The sequence below is a fragment of the Arvicanthis niloticus genome, chromosome 1, assembly GCF_011762505.2.
Source record: "Arvicanthis niloticus isolate mArvNil1 chromosome 1, mArvNil1.pat.X, whole genome shotgun sequence".
NCBI classification, from domain to species: domain Eukaryota; kingdom Metazoa; phylum Chordata; class Mammalia; order Rodentia; family Muridae; genus Arvicanthis; species Arvicanthis niloticus.
The window spans coordinates 87,372,188-87,396,018 of record NC_047658.1 but is presented as its reverse complement, the minus strand read 5'-3'; the positions used below and the strand labels follow the sequence as shown (position 1 = coordinate 87,396,018).

Below are 23,831 nucleotides of genomic sequence, written 5' to 3'. Positions count from 1 at the left end.
GTGTCTTATCTCTGATGTCTACCAACTTTTAATAAACCAATGAGCTATGAACCCATCAAGGGATTAATCTATTGATGGGGCCAAAACCATCAAGATCCAATTACTTCACAAAATCCTCACTTCCAAACATTTCTACATAGGAGACCAAACCTTCAATATGTAAGTCTTCTTATATGACTACAACACAGCTAAACCTTCTGAGCCACAATAGGTGGCTCATGGAAGGTGGTTGTTGCTTGAACTCACTCTGTAGTCCAGGCTGGCCTCGAACTCAGAAATCTGCCTGCCTCTGCTTCCCAAGTGCTGGGATTAAAGGCGTGCACCACCACTGCCTGGTGCCTTTCCACTTCTTATTGAAAAAGACCTGCTATGTCTCTTCTTCCTCATCTACAAAACAGGGACAAAGCACTCACCTTTATGTATTTGGTTCCATTTGATCTCTGACAACTGTGTATTCAATGCCATGATTGTCCTTGTTTCAGAATTGAAACTGAGGTCCCTTGAAAAGTTAAACATTTGCTGAAGGTCATAAAGAGAGTAAAGAATGGAGCTGCAGTTAAACCCAGACCCCTTGAATCCTAAGATTCAGTCCTCCTGGTCCAGAACCAAGATTTCCCTGTATCTTTGTGAAACAGGTATCAGACCTCATCATTCCCACAATGGAGACTGCCCGGCAGTCCTTCTTCTTAAAAACCTACCTGGACCATGAGATCCCGATACTGTTCGTGGGTCCCACAGGCACTGGCAAATCAGCCATCACCAACAACTTCCTTCTCCACCTTCCCAAAAATGTCTACCAGCCCAACTTCATCAATTTCTCTGCCAGAACTTCAGCCAACCAGACCCAGGACATCATCATGTCCAAGCTGGATCGTCGGAGGAAAGGCCTTTTTGGGCCTCCCATAGGGAAGAAAGCAGTGGTGTTTGTAGGTAAGCATTGGCTTGGGTCTGGGTAGACCAAGTTCTTGTATCCAAACAGCAGCAAGCCAAAGCTTCCATCTCTCTCTGGCGGGTGATTTAGCATTCCTACCACCACCACACCTCCTGTCTCCTCACTTCCATCTTTCCTCCCTCCTTTGTTACTTCCTTCCTTACTGTCCATCCTTTCTGCTCTGCTTTTCCTCTTTCTTCTTCGTAGTGAACAGTATTTCTAAGAGACTGTGGTGGTGGCAGCTAAACTATGACACCTCCAGAAGTAACATTTGTGTCAGTTTGCATCATCAGATACATGAGTTTTCACTAAGCGATATCAGATAAGTGGGTCATCACTAAGAGAAGGAACCCAATAGTTGCTAAGAAAATGTTGATGAAATAAGAGCATAGGCTTCCAACATTCACTTTGTACAAAGCACTTCCTCTTTTTTCTCCACTTTGGGCCTCAGACCCACATGAGGTTACTCATCGTCATGACTGTCTTAGGCTGGCTGCCGACCCAGGAGGTACTCATAACGCCTCCATTGTCTTGGATCATCTTGTGTCCTGTATTTTAAACTCATGTATTAATAATAAACATTTCATGGTTATATTTATATCCTTATACATGGTCATCATCTCTTGAAAGGCAGGAATCTTATTTATTTTATTTTTTCTTTCTTTTCTACCCTTCTTTTTTTCCCTTCATCCAGGTCTCCCACAATCTTTATGATATACCCAAAGCCAGTTGAAGCCTTGTGCTAAACCAAACTGGGTTCTATATTAATTTATAACCCTAGGTATAGTTGATTCAGCCTCCCCGGTCTAAGGGTCGGTCCTTTACCTCGAATATATTTGCATTAAATCAGCTAATTTGTCTAAAGTTCCTAAAATGTTTACTGACACAAACTGATCAGTCTATTAATATTTGTTGAAAACAAAGAGCCCCTCCATTGAATTCAGTGTCTCCTGAGTGCCCAGCCTGAGCAGTGGGTTGCAGGCAGAAAGTGTTCTTGTAATTAAGAGAACCTGTAAACCCCTCTTGACATTTTGAGTTTGCTCACGAAAGGCCCTAGTTCAAAACCTTGCTCCCACCAGAGTTCAGCTCTTACAAGTTGATTTAATGCCCCTCAGAAGGAGGGGTTCTTACTCAGTACTACAGCATTTTCTTAGCATGTAGGGAGGCTCTGGGTTCAATCCCCATCACCACTAAAAATATGTTAGCTGGCAGACACCATGTCTATAGTGTTTGAGATAAGCCTGGGCGGTACAGTAAGATTTCCTCTCAAGACTGAAAGCACAACAACAACAACAACAAAACTTTTGGCAGACCTCCATCTGTGGTATTGTAGGCAGTGTATTTTGGCTAAGGAAAATTGGGGGAAAGTTAAATGCTCGTTTGTTAATGTTATCCCATGTATCTTATAGCCATGATGGGCAGAGACTTTAATAAGATAGCAAACTCTAAATCCAAGAAAACTATTTTCCATCTGGTCAGGATGTCTACTGACTGGGTCTGGAATAGAAGTGGGGTTACTAGAAACAGACTTTTTCATGGAGGGAACAGTCATTGGTGACCCCTGTAAAACCAAATGATCCCAGTGTGTGTGGCTGTGGCTTCCTTCCACAGATGACCTCAACATGCCAGCCAAAGAGGTGTATGGAGCCCAGCCCCCCATTGAGCTGCTGAGACAATGGATTGACCACGGCTACTGGTTTGACAAGAAAGATACAAACAGGCTGGACATTGTGGATGTTCTGCTTGTGACTGCCATGGGTCCCCCTGGTGGAGGAAGGAATGACATCACTGGTATGTTTATTCTTCTCTTCATTCCCCTTGCAGAGTTGGTTATCAGGGATGAATTGGTTTGGTTCAGGGCCTTCTGACAGAAGAGACTGTCAAGTATATGCCTTTGTGAGAGCTGGGAAGGTTTGGGTTAGCTCCAGACTTCATGTTAGAAGTTGTGTGCAATGGGGTGGGAAGATGACAAGAGTCTGTGAGGAGTCTTGTCTATTCACCAAAAAGGGGGGTACAGTGTGGAGAGAGCAGGTACACGGTTGTATTTGCCTCAGATCAGAGCACAGCAAAGTCTAAGGCACCTCGACTCCATAGGGAGCTTGTTGTATAACCATTTTCCAACAGGAGTTTGTTTCTAGAACCCACAGCAATGGGCAGTTCAAGTTCAGTCACAAATAGGATCTCTGAAAAGCTTCTAGCATAGAACCTAGCACCCAAAACTGCTGGTAACGTGTGTGGTCCCATGAGATCAAGCACGGCCATGGCTCCAGTGAGAATGTCCAGGTTCCATGGGTGTTCAGGGAATGGCAAGCTGAGGCAGTAAAGTAGGTTTGTGGGGTGTTCTGCTCTGGACTGGGTCCTCCCTGGAAGTTAAGATAATCTGACGCACCAATGTCTTAATTTTTTTATCCAAAAATCTGGAAAAATTAAAAGAATCCAGGGTTGTCACTTGATAAAAAAAAAAAAAAAACTGAGTCACTCCTGTTAGCTGTGAGAGAGGATGCCGAATTACCTTCATGGTTGGCAAGAGCAATCTTGTTTCTATTGTAATCCGTCACTCTCAGGGAATGCTTATATTTGAGGCCGATGTTTTTAGAAAGATTTATTTTAATTGTATGTGTATGAGTTTTTTTGCTTGTATGTATGTGTGTATGTGCACTGCATATATTTCTGGTGCCATGGAGACCTGAATATAACACCAGATCCTCTGGAACTGAAGTTATGTACAGTTGTAAGTCTCCATCTAGGTGCTAGAGACAAAACCTGAGCCTTCCCCAAGAGTACTAAGTACCCTTAACCACTGAGCCATCTCTCTAATCCCTATGGATGATTTTTAGTGAAATTATATTCAGTAGGGAACCAATAACCTAGCTTATAATTGACAGTTATTAGCATTCAGATGGAGAGATGGAAGCTCAAGGCAACATTTTATGGTTATTGTGAGCACATCGATTGAGAAGATGACAACAAATAGCCTGTTTGCCCAACACAGAGAAAGCATGAATTTATGTTAAGTATATTGTTTTCATCAAAATACTGAATGGTGTTCTCAAAATTGTATACCTAGCAATGGCTACAGATTAGCAATGCAGAAAATATAAGTCTACAAGTCTACCTCTACGTGCATACATATACACATATATGTGCACACACCTCTATGTACAAGTACACACATTACATAAGTACACACACACACAAAGGTAGAAAAAGAGATTTTTTTAAAAGGTGCCCAACATTAACCTCTGGTTTACACACAAGTAACACACATGTACATACTTCACACATGAACACATGAATACCAAACACACACAGACACAGGTATGCCAAAAATGCATATATGCATCCATTCATGAACACATACATGCCAAACAAACATACACACATATGAACACATACATAACAAACACGCAGAGGCACAGAAAAAAATCAGTCAAGAAAAAAATGTGTATGTGTCTGTATTTTAACTTTTTATTGTTTATTCTTATATGTATGGTAGTTTTATCTACCTGTACACCTGTGTGACATGTGCAGACAGTGCCTGGGGAATCCAGAAAAGGACATTGGATGCCCTGAGACTGGAGTTACAGATAGTTGTGAGCCCAACGTGGGCTCCTTTGGAAGAAAAGCCAGCGTTCTTAACCACTGAATGAATTCTCAAGCCCCCAAATGTACATGCTTATATGAACGCTCACATACATATAATTACATGTGTGTAAGCAATACATGGGAATACATATTTTGCATGTGTATGTGCTGTATATATATGAAAAGCTGAGGAGAAGTTTTGGGAAACAGCAGCAGTGATGGCACTGCAAGCTTTGCCTCTTCCCAAATCCATATACAAGTGTAGACAACCAGAGAACAAAATTCTAAAATCTTATTAAATAATAGTTATAATGAGTCTAGTTTACAGAGCCCCAATTCTCAAAATGCTAATAATTAGTAACAAACCCCAGACAGTCACAAGACCTGAAAACCTTCTGCACATGTGCAAGAGAAAGCAGGAGGAGCAATAGACTTCAGGCCTGAGAAGGGCGGGTTAATAAATGGTGGTTAACTTGGGAACAGAGAGAGAAATCAGTGAAGGAGATGCTTTCTACAAAATGATGATGATGATGAGGAGGAGGAGGAGGAGGAGGATGATGATGAGGATGATGATGATGATGATGATGATGATTTGGCTATTCCACAGTAATCAAGTATTTCCTTTAGTTTTTAAAAATAATGCTGTGGGGCTGAAGAGATGTATTCAGTTAAGAGCATATATTTTATTACAGAGGTCCTGGGGTCAATTCCAGCACCCTTGCTGGGCAGTTCACAACTGCCTATAACTGCAGCTCCAGGGGATCCAGTACCCTCTTCTGGAGTCATTAGCTACCAGCATTCATGTATGCACAAAGCCATACACGGATGCACATAGAAACACATAATTAAGAAGTAAGACACTGGCTTCTCTTTCAGAGGATCTGGCTTTGATTCCCAGTCCCCACATGATTGCTCACAACCATTTGTAACTCTAGTTTGTAGGGATCCAGTGTCTTTGGTCTGCAGGCCATCATATAATGCCCTGGTATACACTCTTGTGCATACACATAAAATAAGTGAAACACATTTCTAAATAAGTAAATAAAAGTGAAATCGTAAAAATAAAAGCAACCTTGTGTGCCAGAGGAGGCAGAGTTAGCATCCTTTCTACAGATCAGGGATTTCTCTGTGCATGCACTGAGCAAGCCACTTGTGGCTACTAAACACATCTGATGTGGTCAGTGAAACTGAGGAAGCCCATTCTTGATGTCATAGGTAATATTGGGTGTAAATATTAGCATGTGGCTAGAGACTGACCTGTTGGATTGCAGAACTGTAGAACTTGAGAGCAGAGGGATATTAACTAGGGTCACTAGAGTCTAGAAAGTGCGTGTACAAACTCAAGTGTGTTTCCAGGACGATTCACTCGCCATCTGAATATCGTTTCCATCAACGCCTTTGAAGATGAAATCTTAACCAAAATTTTCAGTTCTATCGCTGACTGGCATTTTGGGAAAGGGTTTGATGTCATGTTCTTACGGTAAGAAGTTCCTGTGGCTTCCTGCTTATTGACCTGGGGGGGTGGTCCTCATTTCTGCTTGACTATGTGACTAATCTGCCTCCCTTTTCCTTCTGAGGTATGGAAAGATGCTGGTCCAAGCAACCCAGACAATTTACAGAGCTGCAGTGGAGAACTTCTTGCCAACTCCCTCCAAATCACATTATGTCTTTAACCTTCGGGATTTCTCACGGGTGATCCAGGGAGTATTGCTGTGCCCCTATACCCACTTACAGGTCAGCTGCTACTGTTCCTGTCTCAAAAATCTTTTGGCAATATTCCTGGATTTGTACTGATAGTATACCTAGTATAATAGGCTTTTACTAACCACAAACTATTCTCTGTGGTGTGTGTGGCATAGTACTTTCTATCCCTTGTCTAATTTATAACTCACATTAACCCCAAGATTTAGAGACCTTTTGAGAACCATCACCACAAGCACCACCCTTAATGCATTTAAATGACTAACTCTGGCCTTTAGGATTTGGAAAAATTTATCCGGCTTTGGATCCATGAGGTTTACCGAGTCTTTTATGACCGTCTGATTGACAATGATGACAGACAGACTTTCTTCAACCTGGTGAAAGAGACCACCTCCAATTGCTTCAAGCAGACCATGGAGAAGGTAAACCTTATTCTAGAATCATCTGACCTGAGAAATGGGCCCACATTAGATTCTGACTCTAGATTCTACTTCCAGTAAAGACCACCAACACTCTTTGCCCTGAATCATGGGAAGTGACACATACATTAGTCAGTTGATTTGTTGATATTTTACTTGGTCCAACTTTGCTTCACTTCTGTGGCAACACATAAGTTTCAGGATATTCAAAATAGTTAATATGTGATGTTATTTATTTCAAATTAATTAAAGGGACTAGAGAGATAGCTCAGTGAGTAAAAGCAGACAGTGCTCTTGCAAAGGACCCAGGTTTGGTTCCTTGAAACCACATCAAGGAGACCACAATAACCTCTAACAAAAGTTCCAGGGGATCCAGTGCCCCCAACACACAAACACTTGCACACACGTGCACATACCCACATGTGGACACACATGAATAAGCATCATTTAAAAAATAAACTAATTTAACTTAAAATACATCCTAAGGCCAATTCATTTGGATTTGGGGAGGAAAACATACATTTTTATCATTTGACCAAGACCCTGTTAAAATTCAGGCAAAAAAAATTCTTTTTGTAAAAAAATTACAGTTATAGCATTTTCTTTTTCCTACTTTGAAAGTGATCTTAAACCTATCTATTGGCATTTTAATTTGCTTTACCAAACAGCTATTTGTTTCTCTAGGGATAATTGTCTTTTTGCTGCATCTGGAGACTAAGAGCAAATTGGCAGGTCCTCATATCAGAAAGAGGAAGCAGCTCAGCATCCTACCCTAGGCAGGGTACAGAGCAGGGACATCGCCCACACCTCTGTTTAGTGCAGGACCAACCATGGGGAAGTAATTCCATCAGTCCACTGTCTTCTGTGGGGCTTTACAAACTGACCACCAATATTTAGCAACTTAGGGGATAACAGATTGGCACACTCTTCCAGGTCATCCTGCTCCTCCTCCTTTTGTTGCTGTCATTGGCTTGTTTTCTTGTTTGTTTGCTTTTCTAAAACAGAGTCTTGCCAAGACTCCTGACTCTGAGTTCTTAGTGTGTACCACTACACCTGGCTCTCACTTGTTTTTATTTTTAAAATTTTTCTTTTATGTTTTTTAAACAAGTTACTTTTACTTTACAAGGATCCAGTGATTTTTAAAGGTAATAATAGGGAGAACACTTCATGCCATCCATGGATGCCATCCTTTTGCAAGGAATGCCAATCTTCCCTGTACTGATACAGTTCTACTATTACAGTTCTACTATATATGCTGCAGAAGTGAGCACTCCTTTGTTATTAGTCTGCTTTGTTTCATTATTTATTATTATTATTATTATTATTATTATTATTATTATTATTATTATTATTAAATTTATTTATTTATTTACTTTACAACTCAATATCAGCCCTTCCTCTCATCCCAGTACCCTTTCACATAAGTCCTCCCCCCATTCTCCTTAGAAGATGAAGTCCCCCTCTGGGTGTCAACCTTCTGACACCCCCATCCCATCCTCTACCTCCCACACTCTGCCTCTACCCCCACCCCACACATCAAGGGCTTCAGGACTAGGTACTTCCTCTCCCACTGAGTCCAGACAAGGTTGTCCATTTAGAAATGTGGGGTCCACAGGCAGGCAGGTAGACAACAGGCTCAGGGTCAGCCCCTACTCCAATTGTTTGGGGGACACTCAAGCTGATTCCTAGCATTGGAGGATATGGATCATGAGTGGCCACTTCCTGTAGCCAGGCAGGACTCCCAGTGGAAGGATAAGGACAGCAACCCACCCACAAAGCCTTCCACCCAAAATTGTGTCCTGTCTACAAGATGTGCAGGGACAAAGATAGAACAGAGACTGAGGGAATGGCCAACCAATGACTGCTCCAAGTTGAGACCCATCCCATGGGCAAGAACCAATCCCAACACTATTAGTGATACTCCATTAGGCTTGGAGACAGGAACCTAGCATATCCGTCCTAGGAGAGGCTCCACCCAACCGACAGTGGAAAGAGTTGCAGAGACTCACACCCAAACAATAGATGGAGCTCAGGGAGTCTTACAGAAGAGTTGGGAGAAAGACTGAGGGACCCAAAGAGGACAGGGACTCCACAGGAAACCAACAGAGTCAACTAGCCTGGACATTGGGGACTCCCAGAGACTGAGTCACTAATCAAAAAGTGAGCATGGGCTGGACCTCGTATGTTACAGATGAGCAACTTGGTCTTCCTTGGTTTTTTGGTTTTGGGGTTTTTCGAGACAGAGTTCCACAGTGTGGGCCTGACTAGCCTGGAGCTCACTTTGTGGATCAGGCTGGCCTTGGCCTCACAGAGATCTGCTTTTACTATTTTGTTTGTTTGTTTGTTTGTTTATTATGTGTATATGAGGCTGAACTTGGTGGCATACTTCTTTAATTCCAGGAGGATCTCTGTGATTTCCCAGATAGCCTAATCTACATAGTTACTTCCAGGCTAGCCAGGGCTACCCAGCAAAACCCTGCCTAAAAATAAACAAACAAAAAACTTTAGTCAGGGATGAGGAGTTGGCTCAGTGGTTAAAAGCAGTTGCTGCTCTCGCAAAATTGGGCTCCCAGTGCCCACGTCAGGCAGATCACAACTTATAGCTCCAAGGAACATGACACCCTCTTATGACCTCTGAGAGTACCCACACATGGATGGCACATACATACAAATTTAAAAATATGTCTATATGTATATGTACTCATGTGTAGGTATATACATGTGAGTCTGGTGCCCTCAGAGACGAGAGGAGGGCATTGGCTCCCCTACACCTGAAGTTACAGGCCATTGTGAGCTGTCTAATGTAGGTGCTGGACCAGAACTTGGGTCCTCTATAGAGCTGCACATGTTCTTAACCACTCAGCCAGCTCTCTAGCCCTACTCACACCTGCTTCCCTGTTCTTTCATCAAACCATCACATCCACACATTATATTTAAATTTTTGCCATTGATGAGCCATGGCTAGGAAGATGTGCTTAGGAAAAACAGTCAGGTCTCCCTTTTCCTCTGTCCCTATACCCACAGCCAGCCTGGGCCACAGGCACAGGGCCCAATGGACACTTATTCTTCCCACAGGTACTCATCCACCTGTCACCCACCGGGAAGATAACTGATGATAATATCCGTAGCCTCTTCTTCGGGGATTTTTTGAAGCCAGAAAGTGACCCCAAAATCTATGACGAGATCATTGACCTGAGAGCACTCACAATGGTGATGGAATACTATCTGGACGAGTTCAACAGCGTCAGCAAGGCCCCCATGTCTTTGGTCATGTTCAAGTTTGCTATTGAGCACATTTCCAGGATCTGCAGAGTCCTGAAGCAGAAGAAAGGTCACTTGCTCCTGGTGGGCATTGGGGGCAGTGGGCGGCAGAGTGCCACCAAACTGTCCACGTTCATGAACTCCTATGAGATATACCAGATTGAAATCACAAAGAATTATACCAACAGCGATTGGAGAGAGGACCTGAAAAAGATAATGCTGCAGTCGGGAGTGGCCGCCAAGAGCACTGTGTTCCTCTTCTCGGATAACCAGATCAAGGACGAGTCATTTGTGGAAGACATCAACATGCTTCTGAACACAGGTGATGTGCCCAACATCTTCCCAGCTGATGAGAAAGCTGACCTCGTGGAAAAGATGCAGACGGCGGCCAGGACAGAAGGAGAGAAGATCGAAGCCACTCCCTTGTCTATGTACAACTTTTTTATTGAGAGAGTGAGAAAGAATCTTCACATTGTTCTTGGTGAGAAGCAATTGAATTCTGTCTGTTCTGGGTCCTCTGGAGTCATTAGGGTCTTCTCAATATCTCAAAGCCAGTTTCCTCTACTGACCTCAAAACTGATCTGAGCAAGGCACCAACCAACAGTCACGACCTGGACGTACTCTGGCAATTGTCCTCAGTCTTTACCCAAACAGACTGTGTTGAGCTTGTTTTAATCTCTTAAAGAAGTTCTCTGACTTCTTTAAGAAAGATCACAGCTTAGCATATTATCTGGCACAGAACACCAGTGCTCTCAGTGAATGAAATGGATACACAAAGCCAGGGGATGTGCTTATAGCATCCTCTTGTACTCACGTCTTGTACACCACGCTGCCTTCATGCTCGGCCACTGTTGTCTCAGATCTCACCTCCATACTGTCCTTTCCCCATCTCTGTTCTTGTTAATTCTAGACTTTCCAGATCCATTAATCCAGAGTGTGGTTTTTTTCCCCTTAATTGCAGACAAGATTGATAATGGTGTGTGTGTTTGTGTGTGTGCATGTACACACAAAATAATCATTCTCCATTAGGATGGGAATCAAAGGACAAAACTTTCTTCCCTGTATCTTATAAGGCCATGTACCAAACTACCCCTGCATCCTGTACCCTCATGTCAAGCCAGACTCCTGCAGCTGCACTGACCTTCACACTTCCACTTATGCATCATGCTTTCTCCACACAATAAACAAAAATGAATGGAATTTGAGGTGCAGAACCAAGAGTCTGTGACTGGACAGAGATGGGATCAGAAACAAGCCCTGGGCAACTTCTGTGGGTATATAAATATGGCTGCCTTGTATTAAAGTATCCATAGAACAAATGGAGCAAAGGGCTCTATCCCCACTAAGGGACCCAAAAGCACAATAATGCATAAAGGAGATTAGTAAAACAGACTGTCATCATGCATTGAGATTTCATCATAAAAATGCCCCATGATTCCTCTGTTTCCAAGGCCCTCGTCATGGTTATTTACAACTGCATCCCTACTTACCAACCAGAGGCATTGCCGGCCCCTTGTAGACCTTTACCTTCTCTTTGCTTCTCCAAGCTTTTGTGGAAGGGAACTAACAGAACCTACTTTTCATTAGCCATGAGTCCGATCGGGGATGCCTTCAGAACCCGCCTGAGAATGTTCCCTTCACTTATCAACTGCTGCACAATTGACTGGTTCCAGTCCTGGCCAACCGATGCCTTAGAGTTGGTGGCCAACAAATTCCTGGAGGACGTGGAGCTTGATGACAACATTCGGGCAGAGTAAGCTTTCGCTTCACTTGAACACCCTGGGTATTCCAAGCTGAAATCCCGTCCACCTCTGGGGCTCGTAGGGTAAAGGCCCCTGACAATCTGAGTTCAATCCCCAGAACTTACATGGTAGAAGGAGCAAATCAACTCCTGCAAGTTGTCCTCTGACCTCCATATGCATGTTATAAGCACAGGCATGCATATGCACACATAGACACATGGAAAATAAATAAAATACAATTAAAAAGTACTCTGCACTCCAGAAGCTTCTCCAAACTGCCGAAAACTGAAGTCTTGCACAAGCCCTGGCTATTCATAAAAGGGTCAGAGGTCATCCCTCCCTCTTTGGCTCTGTTCACTCATTGGGTTCTAGCGGGCCAGTCACTGTATGCACCTCCGGAACCCTGGTGTCCCTTACCTAGCACTGCTAGGTCTCCTCTATAGGAAGCTGGGTCCCAACTGCTTTGATTTCCCTGGCAGGGTTGTCTCCATGTGCAAGTACTTTCAGGAGAGCGTGAAGAAGCTATCCATTGATTACTACAACACACTTCTCAGACACAACTACGTGACCCCCACCTCCTACCTTGAATTGATCCTTACCTTCAAAACGCTCCTGAATAGCAAGAGACAAGAGGTGGACATGATGAGGAACCGCTACTTGGCAGGCTTGCAGAAACTGGAATTTGCATCTTCACAAGTAAGCACTTCCATAGAACAGGGACAAAGGGCCAGGATATGCTGGGTGTGTCTAGATACAGAACGTAAAAGGGCAACAGATAAAGACAGGATCTGATGTCAATTAATTCATTTCCATCTCGGCTTCAGGTGTTCCTGTCTGTATTTAAGATTGCACTCTCTTGGTCATTGGTGGGGGTTTTAGTTTTGGCATTAACTGGGTCTCTCAAAATATTGCATAAGCTGAGCATGATGGCACATATCTTTAATCCCAACACTCAGGAAGCAGAAGTAAGTCCTGGCCAGCTTGGTCTACAGAGTGAGTTCCAGACTAGCCAAGGCTAGCAACCTTGTATCAAAAAAAAAAAAAAAAAAAAACCTAGTAAAGTAGCATTTATCCTGACTGCAGAGTACTGGCACTTCCTTACAGTTAGGACCTCAACTGCATCATCTTTGTGAAGCCATGGGCAAGAGAAGAGCAGGGCTTTGTAAGGTTAGGCCTGGACTCAAATTACAGTGGTTTGACCTGTCAGTGTGACGCTATGGCTCTAACTGCTCCGGTCTTATGTTTGCTAGGTCTAATGTTGAAAGCTTGTCCCTCTAGACAAGTAAGAGAAAACTATGTTGCTGGAGAGACAGAAAATGAATCTGAAAGGGAATGGTACCAGAGGTTACCATGCTTTTAGCCTTGTATGTTGCATGCCTGGTACTATGTGCCAGAAAACACTGCTACTGTCTCCTGTTACAAACAAACTACAACACAGAGAGGCCAGATGACATGCCCATGGTCATTCACCCTGGTGATTAGTCACACCTGAACTACAACTCAAAGAAGCTTGACCCCATGGTGGATTCCTGACCAGGCTAACCCACCATGATCTGGTTTCCAACATAGGCTCCTGGGGGTAAAATTACATGGAGAGAAATGTTAATGCTTCTTGAGGGGAGGGGTGAAACCCTATAATGAATTTGGTTTTCTAAAAAAGTACAAACCCCTAAAAAGTGCTGAGTTCCCATCACTGAAGGTACCCAGACCCAAAGGATGCATGGTAGAACTGTTTCCAAGGGCATTCACTGTCTATGTAAGAAACCTGGAAACAACAAACCTGTGCTTCTTAGAGTTCTAGGGATCAGGAAGGCAACTTCAAGGTGATAGTAGATCTATTGTCTTGTGGGGGCTCTCCTCCCAATAAGACAGGAATGTTATGAGTTAATTTTTTTTTTAAAGATTTATTCATTTATTTTATGTATATAAATGCTCTAGCTGCATGTACGCCTGCGTGCCAGAAGAGGGCATCAGAACTCATTACAGATGGTTGTGAGCCACCATGTGGTTGTTGGGAATTAAACTCAGGACCTCTGGAAAAGCAGCTAGTGCTCTTAACTGCTGAGCCATCTCTTTAGCCCATGATTAAATTTTTAATGTGGTGTGTGTGTGTGTGTGTGTGTGTGTGTGTGTGTGTGCACCTGTCTGTGTTGGCACTCACATGCCACAGGATGCACATGGAGCCCAGATGACAAATTACTGGAATCAGGCTTACTTCTTACAATTAAACTTTTTTTTTCATTGTTACATGTATCTGAGAGCAGGGAGAGAGTGTGTGTGCTGTAGCCTGTATATGGAAACCAGAGGACAGCTTGCAGGAATCACTTCATTCCTTGCACCACATTAACTCTGGGTTAAAACTCAGGCTGTCAGGCTTGATGGCAAGTGACTTTACCCAATATTAGGCATCTTTCCGGCTCTTACATGGATTCTAACTCAGGTTGTCAAGCTGTATAGCAAGCACCTTTACCTGCTGAGCCATCTTGCTAGCTCAGATAGTAACCTTGATGGGTTTTTACATGGTAGAAAGGGCAGATCTCTTGTTTCTTCCTCTTACTAAGGATATTTATCCCATCTTGAGGTTCCCACTCTCATGACCTCATCTAACCCCAATTACTTCCAAATGTCCCATTGCCAAATATCACTATCTCTGAATTAAGCTTCAACATAGACACTGGGAGACAAACATTCCGTCTGCAGCACTAGAAAAAGTGGCCTTGTGAGTGCCTTCTTGCTTAGCCTGGAGAAACCCACCTGTAACCTCAAGACTCTTAGAGACTGACTGAGCTTAAGAGCTGATTGTACTGTGAGTTGAAGGCTAGCCTGGGATCCTCTCTCTGTTTCTCTCTGTGTGTCTGTCTCTCTCTGTGTCTGTCTCTCTGTCTTCCCTGACCCTCCCCCCAAAGTGTAAGGACAAAAGTTCAGATTCTCAGAGTTCAAATAAATGCCAGGTGGGCATAACAGCCTACCTATAATTCCAGCAGGTAGGGGCAGAGTCAGAGGATCTCTGCACCATGCTGGCTAGCCAGATTAGTCAGATAGGCAGCTTCACTTTTGTGTGACCCCCCTCTCCTCAACATGCCTGCCAAGAAACCAAGAAAGATACCTAACATCAACCTCTAGCCTCCAAATGCAACCATGTGCGTGTGTGCACATGCGTGCGTGCGCGCGCACACACACACACACACACACACACACACAGTGACTTTTAATGGTTTCATGACTTTGTTTCTCTCTCCCTGTACCAGACAGTAGCACAGAAACCTAATGAGAGAAGAAACTATCTCTTCAACATCTCTGCTTGCCATTGTGTGCCTGTGCTTTGCACCACTCTTGAAACCACAGCACTCAGTGTGGACTCAGTAACTAAGTGTTGAAAGACTGGGGGGACATCATACCAGCCAACAAATCTATGCCCAGTGACATGTCAAAACCAGCCATCCTTCCTAGCTGCATTTGCCCTGTGTTACAGAACCAAGCCTGCTTTACTCAACTTCTCACTTTCAGCATTGGCACCGTTGGTCCTATGTCTCTCCTGTCCCTCTTCCTTGCTAGGTGGCTGTCATGCAAGTAGAGCTGACTGCCCTTCAGCCTCAGCTCATCCAAACCTCTGAGGATACGGCGATGATGATGGTGAAAATTGAAATGGAGACAAAAGAAGCTGATGCCAAGAAACTTCTGGTGCAGGCAGATGAGAAGGAGGCTAATGCTGCTGCTGCCATCTCTCAGGCGATCAAGGTATGGCCAGCAGAGAGGTGCAGAGGGAGCTAACGTGGCTGAATGGATGTGACTGTGCCCACCTTACAGATGAGACACAGGAGACTCAGAAAGGGCGAGTGAGTTTTCAAAATCACCTGTTAGGAGTTAGTAAAGCAGTTTCTCGGGCCATCTGTTCTCTCTCCCATTCTGTGTCAAAACTGGGACTCAGCATAGTAATCTCATCTGTTAACTTTCCCCTCGTTCACTGTGCCCTGGCTGCAATAACCTTCTGGCTATCCCTTCCCCAGGGCTTTGCACTGGCTGTTCTATTTGTCTACCTATATCCTCATGCTGTCTACTTTACCTCTGTCACATTTTTGTTCAGTTGTGTCTAACATGTGTGTGTTATGGTATGGAACAAATGTCTTTGGGATGGCAGACTATTGAACCTAGAGGGCCGCATTTGTAGATGCCTCTGGTAATGTCCTAAGAAGGGATCACCACACATTCAGTTAACAGAAGATAGCCTCACTAGCATTGACATGACAATTACATAGGTCTCAGAGAACTCTTAGTAAGTGATTCCATTTGAGGATCATAGGCACCTAATGAATGACAGGTGTCAGTATCTCAGATTTGCTAGCATTGGGGTCAGGGTGAAATGACCTCACAGAGCTGTGTAGGTCATTGACAGGACTATATGCCAAGGCTCAGGACACCTGGGCTAAAGTATTTGTCCACATGCCTGAAGGAATTAGGGAATTCCTTAGGGAATCCCTTCAGCCATTTTCAAGCATGAGTTTGAGCAAGAGGCAGCCTGTGTCTGGCATCTCTCCTAAATAGATCATGAGTCATTTTCTTGAAAAGAACAGAACTTCCAATTGGCGTCTCTCCAGTGAATCCTGAGACCTGACCTCTGGTAGATGTTTTTCAGAGGGTCTGATCCCTCCCTGTTCTCAGAATTCACAATGAACACTACGTCCTGGATTGTGAAAGTTGGTTCACTTGCGGTCTTAGTGGCTCAGAAAGAAGACATAATAGAAACCATAAAATATAGCCACTTCCAGGTGCCAGGAACCAGATGCTAGTGGGTGATTTGTCATTCTATGGTAACATGATTATACTAGACACTCCTCACATTTGACAAATATTTATTAAATACCTACTATGTGCTAGCTGGTGTGCTGGCTCATGGGAATGAATGAGATAAATAAAATCCTTTTCCTCATGGAGATTATATTCTCTGGCACTCATTCTCTTGAATCCTAACAGCCCTACAATATACTACGATATGCATCATACAGAATCATTTCTATTTGACATATGAGGAAATCATGACAGAAGATTTTTCCAAAGTTGCGTGACCACCAAGTGACATGATTCAGACCTAGAGCTCTTTGACCCACAAACCATGGATCTGACCATGAATCCAGAAGTTGCAGACTGGCAGCTGGATACCACATGTGTCCTGGGATGCATAGAAGATTTTATTGACACATTTTGAGGCAGGATCTTGCTATGTATCCCAGACTGACCTTGAGCTCATGATCCCCCTGCCTCAGCCTCCCGAGTACTAGTGTGTGTGTGCCTCACAATCACACTCAGGGATGTTTTAAGTCAGAAATAGTTCATCTTTAAAATGAAAATAATTTCAAGTAAAAATTCTGAAATTTTTTGCTTTTCCTTAGGGGAAAAAATAATTAGGACTCTAGCGACACTGGCTCTGCTTTCTTGGGTTCTGCCCATTCACAGGAGTAAGAAGTGGCTGACCTTTTGAGTTCTAGCTCCCCAAGCCCCATCCAGTTCAGTTCCTGCTCTCATCTCAGTGCCCTGGCTCCTGGATGTGTGTGCCTTTACAGCTTGTTCATGAATCTGTACTATAACCAGGCGGCCAAAGTGCACTGCCGACTCTGCTCCTTCTTAGCCTCGGTTTCTGAATCAACAGATTGAGGTTACTGAGGAAAATAAAAAACAAACAAACAAACAAACAAACAAAAAACATTTGGACTGGAGAGATTTCTCAGTGTCTAAAAGCACTAGTTGATCAGGCACAGGACCCACGTGATGGCTTTCATGCATCTGTAACTTTAATTCTAGGAAAGTCACCCTTTCCTGGCTTCCCCAGGCACCGGGCACATATGTGGTGGCATACATATACACAAATATGTTGCGAGTGTGAGAAGTGTGTGGCATGTGCCAGAGGTGCACATTAGTTGTTCTCTGAAACAGCTGTTCTTCACCTCTACTCAGTGTGTTAGCCTCGCTTCTCACTAAGTGTAGGAGCCATCTGGAAGGGAACATCCCAACCAGGAGTCTGCTCTGGAATGTCAGGGAAAGCACCAAACCTGCTAGGTCAGGAGAAAGATGAGCAATGTCATGGGGTTTATGAGGATCTGACAGAGACTTCTCACCACACCCTGGGCCATAAACTGCCACCTTGGGTTTCAGTGGGAAGGGCGAGGTCCGATGTGGTGGCATCTGAGCCTAGATCCTGCAAGTCCTGAAGGTGAGTCAGGTGAAAGAAACCACCCAGGGAGCAGAAGAAAGAACCCCAGTCTTGCTCCACAGTTTCCCTGAGGCTTTTCTTGGACAGAGTATCTTCCTGAAGTTTTCAGGGCTGTGGTCTCTCTCCACATGTGGACTGCTACATTTCTCCATTCTTCTACAACCTCTAAAAATGGAAGTGTGTAGCACACTGGACCTAACACACATGTCAGAGGCCCCATGAAGCAAGAAGAATTCTTGCAGAGAAGATTTGGAGACTGAAAGAGATGGAGATAGCTCCCAAACACTCCATTCAAGAGTACAGCAGTTTCTTGAGCTGGCAGGTTCTTGGCACTCATGGCAAGTGTCAGTCATCCTGGCATCTGTGTGGCAAAGACAGGCTAGCCTTGACTGCTACATATACCCACCAAACAACGAAACAACAACAAAAAGTTAATCAGTTCTTCTTAGACTACTAAGTCACGTCCTCACTCTTAGTGAGGACAGTCTTCCAAAATGACTGCAGCATAGGTTTCATTTTGTCAAAATATACTTGCTCAATATCTGATAGCCTTTGTGTCCCCTGGAATGCTGACACTCAAGGGACATTTTTAATTTTAATCATACAATTATGGGTCATAACAGCACATGAAAATTATTTTTTGAAAATTTCAATTTATATACCATTTAAAGTCTTGGCTCTAATTTGACACTTCCTCCTTGTCCCTGTCCACACATTGTATTATATGACACAATTACACTTTGATTGCGATTTTTCACAGAACTTTGTTTTCTCTTAACATCTTACCGTGTTTGGGAATATGTGTGATATATGTACTTGTTATTGTCTATGTACATTTTGTGTTTGTGTAGTATATGTACTTGTTTTGTGAGTGTGTGCACATGTGTGTATAGTTGTTATCATGCATATGGTGTGTATTGTGGTATATGTACTTGTTATTATGGGTATGTGCACATCTTTGTATGGGTATTGCAGAGCCCAAAAGTTGACATCAAATACCTTTACTCAATCAGTCTACACTTTTATTTTTTGAAGCGAGACTTCTCACTGAGCCTGGAGGCCTCTGATTCAGCTAGGTCTGCTGGCAATAAACTTTTGCCCCACTATGGCCAGCTTTTAGTGGGAGCGCCAGGGCACAAACTTAGCTCCTCACACATTTGCAGAAGGCACTTTGTCAACTGAGCTGTCATCCCAACCCCTCATAAAGACAGCTCAGTGACCATGATTTCAGCATTTCTATAATGTCAAGTAGCATTCCTTGACAAAGCCACTGACAGAGTCACCCATGGAGTTAAGAATGCAGACCCCACCTAAACTGAGTGACTCAGAATCTCTGGGTGGAGATGATCTCGGTGATGCTTGGTGACTGATACACAACCACTACTGAGAATGTCCATTACAGATATGTCACAGTGAGAGGCCCTTTAGAGCCACCTGACAAACCAGCTTGCAGCAAAACTGAGCTGCAAGCCAGGCTTTGTCCTTTAGGAAGAGGAGCAGAGGTGCCAGACTCCGTGGAGGGGTGAAGTGTGGAAGATTGCTAGCTGTGAGGAAGTAAAAACAACTTTTATTTTGCTTGCTTGTCCACAATAAGCTCATGTGTTACAAAGACTTCAGCACATAATACAAGCACTCAGGAGGCAGAGGCAAGAAATTCATGAGTTGAAAGCCAGCCTGAGCTACACAGCACATTTAAGGACATTTTGGGAGGCACAAAAAGACCATGCCACAAACAGTGGACATTCTCCTTTGAAGTTCCACTTCAGTCATAACTGTATGATCACTCAAGATTCAGTGAACTAATAGGTAATTCACTAAATGAGACTCCAGGAACCAGCTCTGTGACTCACCCACTGTGTGACTTTGACTAACTCATTTCATGTTTTTGGAATTTTTTTTTTCTGTGATAGAATTTGAGTTACTAACTAACCCAAAAGAGCCCTCTTAGTTGTGAAGTCCTCTTGTGGCAAGCTTTCTTTCTTTCTTTCTTTCTTTCTTTCTTTCTTTCTTTCTTTCTTTCTTCCTTTTTTCTTAATTTGAAATATAATGCACATACCTTTAATGTTTTCCCTTAAAAATTGTGCAATTCGTTACGGTTCTGTTCATTCACAGAGCCATGCAAACGTTAATACTATGAACCTCTAGAATGTTTTTTATCACTCCCAAAGAAAATCTATTCCCTTTAGCAGCCACTCCTCGTTACTCAACTCCAGGTAACTACTTACCTGCCTCTGTAGATTTGCCCATTTGGAATACTTCATAGAAACAGAGCCATGTAACAGATGGCTTCTTTTACTTAATGTGATATTTATTTGGTTTATCAATGTTACAGCAAACAAGAGGTGCTTTGTTTTATTTAATAGATGCATGATATTACATTATATTGATTTTATGTTTAAATTAACAAATAGGGACTCATGGTTCAGGTAAATGTACTTGCTGTTAAGCCCGATGACCTGAGTTCAATCCCTGGGATCCACATGGAGATCCCATAGGTTGACCATTGACCTCCACATGCATTCAATGGTAAGTGTGCATGAACGAATGTGCATACACACAAACGTGGATGTGCAAAAAGCAAAACACAAACAAAAAAATTCCTTCTTTTAGGAATTGGAGCATAGGTCCATTAGGAAGAATTAGTCCTAATGCCATATAGCATAGAAAGGTAGCCATAATCTACAACAATTTTTATGTATTTCACAATACCTAGAAGTTAAATATCTCATGTCGCATAAAAACATAATATTTGAAAAGATTTAAAATAAATATTTATTGTCCTATTTGAGCAATGCCTCATTTTTTTAAGGTCACAAAAATAGGTTCTCAAATGTTCAGGACATTCAAACTGCAGCCATGAGGGGCCAGGCAGGCCTTCAAGAACAGAACTCCTAGTGGGAGGCCCTGACCTTGAAGGGCATCTGGTCACAGAGAACCTTTCTGTCTTTTCTTGTGTACCAGGCACTGATCACCCATTCATTGTGTCCCTGTTCTCCACAGAATGAATGTGAGGGAGACCTGGCTGAGGCCATGCCAGCACTTGAGGCTGCACTCGCTGCACTAGACACCCTGAACCCAGCTGACATCACGCTAGTGAAGTCCATGCAGAACCCACCAGGCCCTGTCAAGCTGGTTATGGAGAGCATTTGCGTCATGAAGGGGATGAAGCCAGAGAGGAAGCCAGACCCCAGTGGCTCCGGTAACCACTCCAAATCTAAGCCATCATGTTCCAGCCCCCTTGTGTTTTAGAGGAATTTAGAAGTATTAGCATGTACATATGTGTTCAAAGATTTTAGTGATTTGTGTGTGTGTATGTGAGGGTGAGTGTGCACATGTGTGTGTAGGCTAGAGGTTGACACTGGCTGTCTTCAGTCCATTCTCTACCTTATTTTTGGGGAAAGGATCTCACCAAAACTAAAGCTTACCAATTCAGCTAGACTGGCAGGCCAGCAAACTCCAGGAATCATCCTGTCTACATCTGCTTCTTCAGCTCTGAGTGGGACCACAGGTGTGCCCTGCCATACCTGGCTTTTTACATAGGTGCTGGGATCCAGACTCAGGTCCCCCTGTTTGTGCAGCAAGCATTTTACTAAGTGAGCCAGCTCCCTAGCCCCCTTGTAAATGTTTCTTGACCAGCCTTTAGCTACTCAGTCAGCTAAGAAAATGCAGGTGTCTGTGTAGGGAATTAACTTCATCAGGGCCTTAGACTGCAGACCGAAAATGGAGGTCAGGTGGTGCAAACGTGTATGTGATCACACACAAGAGAAACTCAAAAACTGAGAGAACAAGAAACAGAATACACACAATAAGGAGGGAGGAGAAGAGAGAGGAGAAATAGAGACCCGAGCATCATTGAGACACAGTCACACACACACACACACACACACACACACACACACACACGATACTGAATCAACAAGCATGTGGCCACAAGAGAAAAAACTGAGAAAGAATGAGGGCAGAGACAGGAAAACAGAGCAGGGGAGGAAAGAGAAAGGAAGAGGGAAAGGGGGAGGGGGAGATGCAGAAAGATAGGAGGTATCCTGCAGGGGGCGGGAACTAAACAGAGAAAACCGAGGCAAAAACGCTGAGGGTGAGAGAGAAATGGAGATAAAGAAGCAGAGTCATCCATAGGGCCACAAAGACATAGAAAGGGAGTGAGGTAGGAAGAAGGGAGACAGAAGCGCATTCATGCAAGTCCACATACATGCACACACACACGTATAGACACAGTGGTTGGAGTAGGAAAGAAACAGTAACTGAAAATGGAAATCTAAAGGCAGGAACAAAAGGGTGCAGAGATTAAGAAATAGATAGAAAAGAATAGCAAAAAGATGGAGGGAAAACAATTGAGAGGGAGACATGAGGGACAGCCAGGTTCACAACTATGACCCCAGCACTGCACCTCGGAGGACTGGGAGTCTGAGGTCAGCCTGGGCTACATAATGAGAAGTTCTCAAAAGAGAGCAGAGATTCTGATATAGGACTTTCTGTTACAAGTAGTGCCTTCAAACTGCATGTGGAGTTTCAAAATCGCCTGCCCATCGGGCTGCCCTACCCTGGAAGAACTGGCCTGCATTCCTTCTGAAATGCTAGAGACCCCGAACACCTCCTTTGACAGCTTCTTGGCCCTGCTTCTCTTTGCTTAGCACTCCTTCTTGTCTGGCTGGCTTTAGGGAAACAATTGTTTGAAGAAGATATAGATGACGAGAAATGGCAAAGCAGGCCTGGACTCTGTGATTGTGCTTGAGTGCTTTCATAGAGCATACAAATGCACCCAGCCTTGTGTGCACTTGTGGAGACCAGGGGCCTACTTAAGGTATTTTCTACAACTGTTCTCCGTCTTATTTGAGAGCCAGGTCCCTCACTGAACCTGGAGCTTGCTGACTAGGCTTTACTGGCTAGTCTTTGAACTCCCAGGATCCTCCTGTAACCATAGGCTCATCATTGAGATCACCAGAGCCTGCTGCCAAGTCCAGATTTTACATGAGTAGAGAGATCCAAACTCAGGTCTTTGTTTATTTAGCAAGCAATTTATCTACTGGGCAGTCTTCCCAGCATCAGAGTTGACTTTGGAGAAGCCTGTAGAGCTGCTGCTGGGGTACAGAGTCATATGGAGACCTTCAGCAAAGCTGAAACCAATGCTCCATTTCTAAAGACATTTATTTCATTGGTCTTGGGTGCAACCTGAAGCCAGGTGGTTTTGTTTGTTTGTTTGTTTGTTTGTTTGTTTTAAGTTTTTTGGTTTCTTCTAAGGTATATAGGCAGAGTTGAAACCCACTAAGATAGAACATGTCCAGGTTATGAATGGCAGTTCTTACTGTGGGTCTCCAGTTATCAGCTCGGAACCTGCCATTAAACTATGTATTTTATTTGCCAAGCTCTTGGAACTTAGTGAATATAATGGAATGGAACAAAGAAGCACTTGACTTAGCTTTGAATACCTTGAATTTAAACGAAGCAGATAATCTTTCAGAATGCACACCAAGTCCTCCATAGGAAATACTGGGCTGGTTGATGTGCTTGTACTAAGGGATGGGTACATTATACTCCATATTATGTCCCAAGTATGGTTCTTGTCACAAGCCCCAGATTGGCATGTGCCATAAGCCAAGGAAGCTCTTATTTTTTCCCTAACATGTCAGCCAGAGGAGCACAGTTGCAAGGTAGGATTGAAAATCACTTGACTGGTTGTTGACTGAAAGGGCATTGAGGAGAAGAGGGCCTGACTTTGTTTCTGAGCAGACTATAGGTGGCCTCCTCTCTTGACATAAGCAAGCAAGCTGCTTCTCCAAGACCACTGCCTCCTCACTTACTCACACTGTCCATTACAGGAGAACTGGCTATGTTTCATCCAACCTGTATCCCAGATTTGTAAATAAATATATGCCTATGGCTGTGGCTTCTATGGTTCTCTCCAGTGATAAAGGAATCAGAGGTGGAATTCATTCAGTTCATATCACAGCACCCAGTAGACTGAGGCAGAA

At 43.5% G+C, this 23,831-nt stretch overlaps 1 protein-coding gene across 3 annotated transcripts in view; it reads left to right on the top strand.

Moving 5' to 3' along the window:
- Dnah3 (dynein axonemal heavy chain 3) overlaps positions 1-23,831 on the top strand; it is a 161,497-nt gene that overhangs the window by 106,363 nt on the left and 31,303 nt on the right. For all 3 annotated transcript variants that reach the window (XM_076941759.1, XM_076941761.1, XM_076941762.1), the window contains 10 exons: positions 636-930; positions 2,543-2,722; positions 5,873-5,996; positions 6,094-6,250; positions 6,496-6,639; positions 9,712-10,378; positions 11,485-11,650; positions 12,119-12,335; positions 15,195-15,377; positions 20,845-21,043. In XM_076941759.1, coding sequence (XP_076797874.1) covers positions 636-930; positions 2,543-2,722; positions 5,873-5,996; positions 6,094-6,250; positions 6,496-6,639; positions 9,712-10,378; positions 11,485-11,650; positions 12,119-12,335; positions 15,195-15,377; positions 20,845-21,043 — 2,332 coding nt within the window. The remainder of the gene's footprint in view (positions 1-635; positions 931-2,542; positions 2,723-5,872; positions 5,997-6,093; positions 6,251-6,495; positions 6,640-9,711; positions 10,379-11,484; positions 11,651-12,118; positions 12,336-15,194; positions 15,378-20,844; positions 21,044-23,831) is intronic.